We start from the raw sequence: 13,120 nt of genomic DNA on the forward strand, positions 1-13,120 counted from the left end.
TTAGAATAGCCGAAGTTGGAAACAATCTTGAAAGACCATCTGGTCCAACCACATGTGGAAATGGGAGCCTAGATGAGATTACCTAGCACCCTGTACAGTTGTGACATGTACATAATAAACACTGTGGGGGAAAAAAATCCTTAACAACTGTAAGCATCTTCAAGTATCCCCCTCTTCACAGCCGTGGTGTGATCAGTTATGGAACTTCCAATGAAGTAAAAAATGATGGATATGACTTTATGGTGTAGGAACTAGGAAGAAAAAGGACACATGAAGAAGGGGAAGCATTCACGGCCTAATATAACAAAGCAACTATAGCTGTGCAAAAAAAAAATTTAGACAAGAGGTAGGTTTGAAGGCTAATAAAAATGCAAAGCAGCGAAAAAAAAGTCCCACACAGTCCTAGTTATTCATTCAGACTTGTTCTGTATTAGATAATAAGCAATAATTCAGTAGATTGCATAGATGAAGATGATGCAAATGTGGATTTGAGACTTTCCAAAGCATATTGATTTTGTCATTAGCATACTGTATTTTGCGCAAAATTCTACACTGCAGATTCACAATAAATAGAGTTCATCATCAGTTCATAGACCAAATATGATCCTATAATTTTATATATATACTATAAAAAAATGGGAATGGAGAAATAAAAATCAATAGTCAAGAATTACAATTAGCATAACCACAGTTTCAGGGCCAATAGAGGCCAGATCACCAACTGAACAGCCACAGAAGGGAATCTATTTTTAACCACAGTAGCAGATAATGCCTGGGACTCAGAAAATAAAGGATTTGATACCATCTCTTATTACTCACTGGCAATATCTATCATTCTAGCTATGCTTTTGTTTTACAGAATTTTGCATAAAGTTTTACTGTCTATGGTGTTTATGAATGTTTCATATACTCCGCCCTAAGAGTGAAATTTAGCAATACTTTTATCATATTTAATACAAAAATTCATAGAATTACTTACCCTATTGGTCTTGAAACTACAAGCTCCACTTGTGGCTCAGGTTTGGATTCTAAAATGATGTTATACACTTCCTCAAAGGTGGCTCCTTGTAGTATCCTTCCATTCCATTCTAATACTTCATCACCTGCAATTTCAGTAATACCCTGCTTAGGAAGTCTGCTGTGGATTGCACTTACAATGACAATTTAAGCCATTCTACTGTCAGTTTACTGGATTGTGAAACCTGTGTTACAGAACAAGCTTGGAGTCCTCCATTCAGGCAAATCCTTAGTATTAAAGGTCTTCTGCAGCTCAGCTTCAAATATGTAAAGTTCAGTGAAACAATGATATAATCAGTAGGACCTCTGTTGAATTAGATACAGCTCTTGCTTGCTTTGGCAGCTGCGGCCAAAGTGACTGGGCAGGACATCAGTGGAATATTATTTTGAGTATAAAAAGATGCATAAAAATGTTAAATTATTCTTTTAACAACATGATAATGTATATATTTCACAAAAGTGACAATCTAATAACTGAAAGTCAGGTTGAATTCTGCAGTATTTCATGGCAACTATGCAACACAATTTCACATCTAATTAAACTTGCTCATTTGTTATCACCTTCACAAAAGCAACTCAGTAGTATAGACCTATAGCAGATACATACCTGGTCTAAGATGCCCCACTGTATCAGCTAAGCTTCCTTTTTTAACTTTGGTGATAAATGCGCAGAGTCGACCTGATTCAGTCATCTTTCCTCCTACTACCTGTTTCAAAGAGGAAGTATTTTCATAGAATGAAAATTACTTTAAATTACTTAAATGTTCTGTCAACAGAAAGAAGAATTCAGCTGTTTCCTTGGCTTTTATGCAGCCCAGGTAAGACAAACACTTGAAAAAACCACCACAGAATTTTGGCTATGACAGGTTATGTTTGAGGCTATTCTGGCAAAGTGTACAATTCAAAAACAATGCAAATGCAGAATGCTAAAGCTTTTACATTTCAGCAAATATATGTATAGTATTTCATTGTATTATAAATTACCACCCAAAACAATGTAGGGTATTGGTCATTAGACTGCTACTTCAAGAAGTCTTTAACAGAAAATAGATATATTAATATAAAAGAAGTCATGATGTTCACACTGAGCATTGAATGTCTCACTTAATTCCCTTTGGCTGGGCAAGTCAGATGAAAATACTTGTCATGCTGATGATTTCTCCATGGGAAACTTCAACAGGTTTGATCTTAATATTTATCCTATAATCTGGAGATTCACCTATCAGAATTGGACAAAAATGCATAACCTTCACTTTCTTAAGGTTTCTTAGCAGTCTTCACATTGAGATTTCAAATTTGTGATACTAAATACAGTTTAGTTTACTTTCAATAAGTAAATATTTGAAAATTCAGGTCAGGAATAATTCCTGAAAATTACTCGTTTCAGATGTCTTTTGAGATTAAGTAGTACTCTTGGTTCTGAACTATTAATGAACCTCGGTGTTTATAATACAAGATTTTAAAAATTTTACCATCATCATTTAAACAAAAAATTGATGCTCAACTGGCTTCTCCACTGACTTCAAATAAAAATATTTGTCAAGTAAATAAAAAATTCAAATATTTCCAAAGCATGTTAGTGTATAAGTAACTACACTGATTTAATTCCTAATCATAGGGTATGAGTATAGCCTAATCTGCATACCCAAACTGAAGTAAGAGTCATGCTAAATAGAGAATGGAAAATTAAAACTTTGTATTTATTTCCCAGAACAAGGATGTCAAATCAAAATAAATACATATATTCAATGTATAATTCATTCTCACTTTTGTACTTGTATTTCTGGAACTGCAAATAATTATATAACATAAACCTGAGATCAAGGTATGAGCCAGAAAAAGCTTTACAATGTGTTTAAAGAGCACTGCATCATGAAAAAGAGGTGAACATATTATTTAGTGATAAACCTCAATATATATAAAATAATTTTCTGGTTTGTGTATTTAAAATGTGGTAAATTGAACAGAAAAATCCAGAAAGAGACTGTTCCATTGGCAGACTCTGATCCGGATTGAAATGTTATTAACTTCCAAATGTCCCTCAGGTCTTCAAAAGAGCTAATTTATTTTTCACATTTCTGCTCTCTTTTGGGTGATAGAACTTACACCATGGTGCAATACTCAATATTGAAAAGTGCAGACAGGGCTTGGCTTGCCCAGCAAGAATGCACTTAGCACACATTCTCAGAAAACTTGTGAAAACACATCTAGTCCTTCAGAAAAATACAATTTTTTTGAGCCTGACAAGGACCCTGTAAAATTAATCTAGTTAATTGAATATAACATGTCTATATTGTAATTTTTGGAGTGATAAGACATTATCAATACTGGTATGCATTCACTATAGAATGTGAGATTACTTTCATTATAAAGGTAGCTAGTTTAACTGAGAGAGTAATTAGTTTCAAAATTACTCATTACCAACCTTCAATCCAAGCATTGCTCCCGAGTCTCTAGGCACACTTCCATCTTTTAGTCGTTTATTTAACAAAATCCGACCAATGAGACGATCTCCATCTTTGGATGGTTGCCAAGTTACTGGATGCTATCATATGGTGTTAATGGAAAATACAGTGAGTAGGGTTTTAATGAAAAATATCTCAGCAATACTTTTCATTTCCTGATATAGTTTTTAAATGCCATTAAAGTATTATGATTACAATAAAGTCAATGCAATAGAATGACAGCAAACTGTGCTGGAAAATATTTGTTTGGATATATAGTTCATCACAATGCATGTATAATATTTAATAACATTATCTATTTTACTAAATCCAATTTGTAAATATCTAGAATGATCCTTGAATCTTGATTAGACAGATGTAGACAACTATGCATAGTTATCTACATACAATGACAATCACACCTCAGTACTGAGAAAAAAAGCTATAAAAGTCTAATGTAAGAGCAATACTGGAAAAGAAGTTTAAATCAAACCAAAAATTTAAGAAATTACCTCTTTTTCCACTATTTCAAACATGTCAATTTTTATCTAAGACTAATGAAAATTTTCAGTGTTTATTTTCTCTCAGTAGTAATATATTAAAAATTACAAAGTACATTTAAAAGTACAGCCATTACTTCATTTAGATGTTCTGTTTCTTTCTTGGAATAATTACTTCACATATGAAGCACATTTACACTGAACAGTATTATTCCATTACAATATATGGGCACAGTTATACTTTATTGATATAATTAATAAATGTTTAAATTTTCTTTTGTGTAATCATAACACTTTTTCACAGAAAAATACTATTTCATGCTCTATTTCATGCAAAATTAGCAGGCACAGATAAATCTGCTCCCATTACAACTAATAACTCTAAAAAGATTTATCATAATCACCAAACAGAAAGCAAACATAAAAAATACCAAAGCAGATGGCAAAGCCTTTAATTCTGCACAATACTGCACAAAAATCGCATGGCAACAAAACAAATGAACAACCATGACAGTGAAAGGGAAAAAAGAAAAACAACTTTTCTGTGCAGAGAGACCCAATTTTCTCCCTTTTTCACCTGGGGTTTGAACTATTAATTTAATTTCATCCCCAGGAGTTTGAACACAGTAAATCAAATAAGCCAATCAGTAGAATCCTTATTGTTAATTACTTTATGTTTTAAGGTAATACCATGATATGCTATTTTGCAACTGTAAGAACAACATTCCTTTATGCCTCTCAATTTTTTTTCTTAGGCTGCCAAAGAGTAACAGCTGCAAGCATGCAAAGACTTTTCATTTGTTTTTCTTTTCTGCACCTTAAGAAATGCTACATTGTCTCTAGAAACACCCTATCTTTTATTTTATGCACTAATTTAATGAGTGACAGAGAGCAAACAAAGACCAAATGAGCAGGTTAAAATGCAGGCTCAGTAATCTCAGTACCTTCTCACTATGGCTATGTTCCTCGTTTAGAGTTGTGCTACTACACGTATCTACCCCAGAGTCTTTTATCTGAGGCTCAGACCATTCCCAGTCCTCTTCCAAAGAGTGGCCACCAAAGCACACCATTTTCTTTTGCCTCTGGGATAAGATGTTAGAATCCGACAATACTGCCTGCTCACTAGTTTTTCTTTTTCCCCTTTGACTGTCCCCTATAGGTGTGGGATAAAAAAAGGATACAAAAAAGAAAACATGCAAAAGTGTAAATAAAACCAAGGAAATGTGAAATGATAAAGGAAACTAAATGGTAAGGCTCCACATGTCTCACCAAAGACATTGGGGATGCCTCACTGCTATGCCAAGACGTATGGTCCAACCAGTTGTAATCCATGTCTCCTGCGAGAATCAGACAGACAAGATAGTGCAGTAAAGGAAAGGTGAAAGAAAGGACAGACAAAGATACAGTAAAACTGTAGACTTCTGATTATCCTATCTGATTCACAACCTCTGTTGGCAGGACTTGCAAAGGGCTTCCAAAAAAAAGTTAAGGATCCAACAACAGACTACATGAAATATGAAAAATGCTGAGGAAGGAGACAAGTCTGTGGGTGTCTATGTGGGCATAAAATTATGTACAGTGTAAAGCATCATTGCTTCAGAGTTCTTAAGTGTCACTACTTACTGTAAATTAATTTAAATTTAATTACAGTAAAGGAAAAGGCAAATTGTTTTGTATTTCTAACAGAAAAGGGAAAACATTTTAATATGGAATGAATTTTCATCAAAATATAAAGGGACAGTTTTGTCTTAAGGAATGTATTTCTTCACTTTTCTACACAAATTAGTATTTATTCTAATAACTTCAATAAAATGCTTCAAGGCTGTAGAGCAGATGATGTTGTAAGAAAGGTCAATTACCTGTTAAATATGAAAGACTGATAAGAAATATAGGAACTATATATAGAATAAAAGGCATATTAACTTTGCTTTGCCTACTTGCTAAATATCAGGAAGAATTCTAGTAAGTACAAGTACTCCATAATTGGGAACATGTAAGGTTTTGACAAAATATATAGATATCTTATGGAATCAAAATTTAACCTGCATGGCAGACACATGGTAGAAAGACAAGTTTGAAAAACAGTTTTAAAGAAAAGGTCTAAATCAATGCTGCTGTCCATAAAATTGGGGAATGACTCATGTATTTTAATAAAACAGTCTCTTCTATGCAGGTACTTTAAACTGCAAATTATGCCCACACATTTTGCATTATTACATTTCTTTCTTTTTTTTTTTCTCACCATTGTCACTACATGCTACATGAGAAACATTTTGTTACGACATGCCACATAATATTTTTATATTCTTGTACACAGGAAACAAATGTTTAGTTTTCTATTGAATTTCAAGACCAAAAGAACACTAACCCAAAGTAGTTCTCCTCTTTATAGTACAGACTGCAAACAGCATTTTTCTATTTCCATTACTTCAGATCCTGCTTTGACATTGGTCAACCTATTCTTCCGAAACTACATTAATAAGGCAATGAATGTAACTAACGGGTTTTATCGCTGTCTTAACACTCCCCTGGAAAACTTTACGGAGAGGATGTGAAGTTACAGCCCTGTAAAACTAAGCAACAGAAAGCTAATACAGGCTTTGGAAAAGTAAAACATTGTCTTCTTGGAGAGATATATGTACAATGAGAAATAAGATCTTTTTGTCACTTGTTTTGTCCTAATATATAGACTCGCATATGCTCTGTGAAAAAAATAATCTCATTTTCATTTTCAAGAAGAAAATATTCAGAATGCAAAGGTTTTATTTTCAAAAAGACACTTTGAACTTAGTCCCTTACACATTGCAGAAATATTGTAGCATATCAAAAGGCCTTTTCTTTCATAAAAACACTGTTAAAGGGACCTCATAAAATTGTTTTGAAGATTTAATTCATTCATATCTTCTCAGTAATACATAGGCCTACTGTAAATATGTTCACACATAAGTTTCTTGATTCTTGAAAGAAAGATAACATTTTAAAATGGGAAATTCTTATCAAAACTTCTTTGCCATGAATGTTAACATCTAGACTGTATTACAGATAGGAAGGTGGCTATACTGCTAAAGGGGAAAGAAATATTCTTCTGAAATCTATAAAGATTTTGCTCAAATGTACTTCTGCCATGGAATTTCCAGTGTCGTCTTACCTCCGCCTCCAGACATTGATTCAGGGGAAGTGACTGAAATCATCAGTAAGCTAATGAAGTTCTAGCCTTTACTCATAAATATCCATTTAGAGATACCAGAAGATAGGAAGTGTTCCAGTTCCTATATTGCCTGTTTTACAAATCACCTGGGGCCTTTAAACATAGATCCCAGACTCCTCTGCTGGTGGAACTGATTTCTGCTTTGTTTAAGACTTCTCTCACCCATGTATTACTGTATGGTGCATCCACGTACTATATGTGTCCAAGATCAGACACATTCAGCCCAGCATACCTGAGGCATTAGCATATAGAAATTATTTACATTTTAAAAAACCAAACCCAAACAGTTATTTTGCAAAAACAGTTACTCTTCATCAAATGACAAGCCCTGAACCTAAACCTGCATGGAGGAACACTTGGAAAGTTGAGCCTGTTGCCTGATCAGAGCACTCCCACTTCTTGCTCCACCATTTTCCCTTCTCCTTTTCAATGAAGATGTAGAAAGCTGACTTTCTTTTTATTTTTGTTGTATATCAAAGTAAATACTAGTTATTTGGTATTTATAAAATGAAAATAAACAAAAACTCCATCCAAAGACTGTTTTATTTTTTATCTGTATTAATATTTGCATCAAAATATGTAGTTATATGTTTCCAAAAACTTGTCATAGGAATAAAAACTATAAAGACATTGAAGATCTTATAGATTTTGCTCTTAACACCACATTAAGTGATCTCCATGACAAGCCTAAATACTGTGCAAGTTAATAAAAGCTGTCTGGCTGTCTGGAAGTCCTGTAGCATATTGTATTTGTGTGAGACACATGTATGGCTTAGTACACCCACACTTTTTTGAGGTACAATGAATGGCTTGATAAAATCACTGGACATAAATTTTTCAGTGTGAGTTCTATAAACATTAAAATCTTGACTGGGTAAACGGTTTTCAAAATCTTGCAAAATTAAAAGTAATACACGTAAGGCACATAGTTGTTTTTTTGTTTCCCTATAAGAAAAATTGTTAAACCATAATCTTTCTTAAACAAAGGCATGGTCATTTTAATTTCAAGTACCAGAGAACGCACTTCCCACTCTCTTAGGTATTTCTCTCCTACAATAGAAGATGCTCTGTTATTGAGAATATGTGCAATTAAGGTGTGCAGCAGAAATGACTCAGGAAAAACCTGTCACCTCATTGATAAATTATATAAGCTATAATATCAAAGCCAACATTCATAGAAATAGGAACTAATATACTACTAAGCACAATACAATCTCAGCTAATATCATTATAACAGCATTCAGATGACTCCTGAGTTCAGGAGTGCAGCTGGATATGAGCAAGGACATATGTACGGTCTGCTCTTATTAATGCCAATTAGCTCTGTATGTATATGGAAAGCTTGCTTGGGTGTAGATCCCTCATTTGTGAGTGTCTATATTTAATCAGATGAAATCTCAACTCTCATATATGGATCTGCAGACTTATAGGAACACTAGATGTGATAAAGTGTCTGATTTTCTGTGTCCTTGCATAACTGCCCTTGTTAATGGTGAACATCCATAAAACACTTGAATTCCTAATGGCTAAGAAATAAAAAACATAACAGAAAAGATACACAGTTGGAAGAAGATTGTGATTAGCAGAGTGGTGCATCCCACAAGGCAGGTGAGAGAATAGACTGGGGCAGGGGTGGCACATAACAATGCATACCCATGTGGCAAAAATGATGACTTTGGGAGCATACAGGCATTGACCAGAGATACTGCTACCATAGAAACCTCTCTGGTCTACATGGGTTAGTCATTAAGAATTTAAAAATACATCAATTTTTTTTTAAGTGTCACTGTTTAGGTGAAAATCTTATTACAATTCAAGACCCTAGTTTACCCTTAAGAAACCCCTAGTTTACCCAACATAGCATTGCTTTCAACTACAAGTACTGCTTATAGAAAAGATATTACTCTTAACAGAAAGGCTTATCTAATATACAGGGTTAAAGGGTTTCAGTATGACTATTTCATTCCGGCTCTCCTTCTGAAATGATGAGACTTAGCATCACTATTAATAGAAAAATATTTACTGGAAGTATTTTTTAAGTATGCTTTGCTGGAAGGATTTAAATTTCAGGAAATACCTTTTTCAAAATTACATTTTCTAAAATAAAATTAGTCCCAGTCTATTGGTCAAATATATTTTGATAAATGTCCTATAATATCATCATTTCTTAATGGAAGTCAACACTCACCAGATTCCCACTGGAAGAGATGCTTCCAGTCAGCACAGTGCACAAACTAGATGACCTTATACACTTACAACCATTTCTCTCCCATGACACCTGGAGTGTGATCCTATATGTCACACCATGACCTTTGTCATATGCTCTAGTACAGAAACTCACACTCTGGGACACCAGGAAAATGGATTGGTAGTGTTAAGAAGTCATGGGAAACAGACCAACACTTAAAACTTGAGTCCCAGTCCACCACCTCCAGTTCTTATTAATATTCAAGTTTTTCAGATTTGCACATCTTTATGTTCCCTACTACTCTATTTCTGACAAGACCAGGGAGAAATGGAACTAATTAAGCATGATACCCTATGGATTTCTCTCTTGTGTGATTGTCTTAAGACTTTGTCTTAGGAAGATGTTTCCTCCAAATTACATGATTTACCCTGCTTAGAGCGTTTTCACTTCCTCCTACTTCCAGTAGGAAGTTTTGAACCTATGCCTGAGAAAGGAAATTCCTTCAGTAGAGTACAAAGGAAAATACGCATTGGAAAGCTTAGATAAGACAGAATTTCTGGATCATGCCCAGTAGTAAGCAATCAAAAGTAATATACTACTTTTTTATTATCTTTAAAATATGCATTTTTCCTTTTTCTTCCCCACTCACATCCACTAAGACCATACACGTGTTCATGGGCTGACCACCTCTTCCCAGCTTCTCTGTTCTAAACACAACCCTTCACCTTACAATTCCAGCTGACAGCTTCATAACAAGTCCTTCACCATCCCAGGCTTGGAACCAATATCAGCAATACCAGCTTGCCTAAACCCGAATAAGGGACCTGCTTAAAGAGGAAGCAAGTGCTACTACTAATGCAGGAGAGAATAAAACCTATGAATCCCATGAAAGAATCCCATATCTGGCCCCTGTTTCAGCAGCTCAGTCTTATGTAACACTATGATTATATTCCCATCAACTAAAACCAGATAGCCCAGTTCGGTGTTCTCAGTGAGCACACTCTTTTTTACAGACTAGTTTACTGAAAGTTAATAAGTTCTTGGATATAATGTACATAGAAATTAACTGGTGTCTGGAAGGTGAGGAAAAAAGCCCTGTTTCCTGAATCAGAAAAATAAGTCACCTGGGAATACAACTGCTAAGGAAGCACAGAATATCTAAGGGCTCTATCATGTGCTGGAACTGCTGCCCAACTGGGAACCAAACTGCACATGCACAACAAATTCCTTGCCGAGACTTTGAAAAGAGTCCAGGCAAATTCAGCTGCCTTGCTGCCAACAGCAAGGCAACAGTAAAACCTGACAAGACAGTTGGAAACAAGCCTTATAGCCCCCTGAAAGTCAACTCAGTTCATAATTGGAGCACTATGAAAATTTGTGAGAAACAGATGCAAAGTTTAGGCAGCAGGTTTGGGTCTTATGTGCTCATGGTACCTATTTCCATTAGATTTTTCTTTTCATTACCAAAGGACTCTTGGTTAAACTGAGGAAATAAGTAGCTTCAGGAAAACTCTATTTAGCATTAGAAGACACATTTCCTTATGCAGTTCACTTAGTGCTGGCCTACCCTGTACTCAGCTTTCCACAGATAGACACTCTTTTTACATCCTGAAGTTGTGAATTTGGCAAAATGACTGCCAGAGAAGCTCAAACAAGGCTGTCCGGCATCTGAAAGTCTCAGAACCACAGGATTTAATCACATGTACTGAAGCCTAAATGTGAACCTATTTCTATTTGGACAGACATATGAGCTCTCTACCTTTGAGAGACAGTGCATTTGAGAGACCAGGTGCATTTTAAACTCCTATTAAAAATGGACATCTGCTAACAGGGAGTCTATAATAATGTTTTCTACATGCAAAATTCTACCTAATATTTATTAGTAACAGAAAAAAAACAAACAACAAACAAACATTAAAAAAACCCTTATATTGTGTGCTTATTTACTTTCAAGCTTTAGTGCTTTGATGTCAACACTAATTATTACAGAAAATAACCCTCAGCTACTTGGAATCTGTATATCTTAATTACTAAGTAAGTCTCAAATTTGCAAAGTAAAGACAACTGGAAACCATGAAAGGCAGCAAAGGAATGGATTCTCCATGAGGCATGATGTCAAATTCACAAACAAGGACATAAACTTAACATGTCAGTTGCACTCATGAGAGAGCTGTATTAATTTCATCAAGAGAACAATCAGCCATGAGTAAAGCGGAAACAGTGAACACATCAGGAAGAAAAATCTTCTTAGCTTAGTTTTAAAGAAACATCAATATATTTATTCGTAACAGTTTTCTATACTTTAACCCCAAAGTCATCTAGACATAATCCTAATGAAAGGAGACATTACTAACATAGAGATGTCTTCTATCATAGGCACATCATTATCTAGAATCAATTGCCGTTGTGAGCCCAACAGCCACCCATATATTATGACTGAGGATCAGACAGCTGTTTCATTGATCACAACTTTTTCTTCTCTCTCCACTGCTTCTAGTCAGGACCACTGACATCTTGCTACCAAGAAGTGATATTAAGAAGTACTCATGTGATTTTCAGTATAACCCATATTCAAATAATGTATCTGGTTATCTAATAGAATAGTTCAACAACAACAACAATAATAAAAAATTTAAAACATGGAAATATTTAAAATTTTGCAGTGAAACAATCTTATAAAATAGTCATACCAGCATCTACATTCCAGATTACTGCTGCCTTTTTCTGTGCAGTTATTAGGTTTTGTTTGCAAGGAAAAGATATCCTCCACTTTCACCCTTGGACATAGCTGACAGCTGAATGGAAGGAGTAACACACAAAAGTTCCAGACCACATTTCTAACCACAGTTTTCCCAATAATTTATTACAAGTGTTCAGTGGGTACAGAAAAGGACTCTAAATTCACTCTAAATGCCCTGATCACTGATGAGGTAACACACATTTTAGAACTAAAACAAGAATAACCTTAAAAAAATATTATTCTGTATTGCATACTGGAACCAGACATTTTGAATAGCAAACCATCACTCAGGAGTTAAGATGACTTATTTTCTTGGTCTTAATTCTCAGTTTGCATTGTGTAGAAAGCCACAGGTAAATTTTAAAAATCTACCTAACAATCAAATGGGAAATACAACTATTATGGTATATGTCACCTATTTAAACTATTTGTGACAAGGAAATACAGCATTTCAATACAAATCACAGCAGGTTTTTTCCTTAAACCTGATCTAACATTTCACATGTGGAATACCAATATCTTCCTGATTGTCGAAATGAGTGCAATTTTTAACCTGCTACCTTCTCAAAACTAAACTGCAGGAGACATAACATACATTCACTTCACTGTTAAAATTATTTGATTTAAGAAACAAGAGTGTAATTACAACAGTAAATCAAAAATATCATCCATCCCTTGCAGCACACATGCCACAAATGGTCTAGAAACATGCAGTGCATCTGCTGATTCAGTAAGCAGAAAAAAAAAGTGTGAGAGGGTTTTTCATCACCTTGACACTGCAATAAAAGCCTCTGTAAACTAGTAATTGGATCATTAATTATTGATCTCCCCTTTAGTAGTCATGATGGAGAAAGCAATTTGGTATATGTAAAAATACCTATTGTTTTGAGTTTTGTTACATGTTATTTTTGTCAAACCACCTTCTTTGAAGGAAATTAATTACCTCTTTAAAGAGGAACAGAAAACCTGAAAATGAAACTGCAGTGGATTCCAGAAGTAACAATCATAATGAACTGCCTAATT

The 13,120-nt window shown here is 34.5% G+C and overlaps 1 protein-coding gene across 1 annotated transcript in view; it reads right to left on the reverse strand.

The window, feature by feature from the left end:
• Window positions 1-13,120, reverse strand: part of LOC103811043 (regulating synaptic membrane exocytosis protein 2-like) — a gene marked incomplete at both ends in the record, with an annotated part of 50,685 nt that overhangs the window by 5,060 nt on the left and 32,505 nt on the right. The window contains 4 exons of the mRNA XM_009083988.1: window positions 980-1,103; window positions 1,625-1,724; window positions 3,443-3,562; window positions 4,906-5,114. Of these exons, the coding sequence (XP_009082236.1) occupies window positions 980-1,103; window positions 1,625-1,724; window positions 3,443-3,562; window positions 4,906-5,114 (553 nt within the window). The remainder of the gene's footprint in view (window positions 1-979; window positions 1,104-1,624; window positions 1,725-3,442; window positions 3,563-4,905; window positions 5,115-13,120) is intronic.

Source organism: Acanthisitta chloris, unplaced genomic scaffold (assembly GCF_000695815.1).
Source record: "Acanthisitta chloris isolate BGI_N310 unplaced genomic scaffold, ASM69581v1 scaffold16381, whole genome shotgun sequence".
Classification (NCBI taxonomy): Eukaryota; Metazoa; Chordata; class Aves; order Passeriformes; family Acanthisittidae; genus Acanthisitta; species Acanthisitta chloris.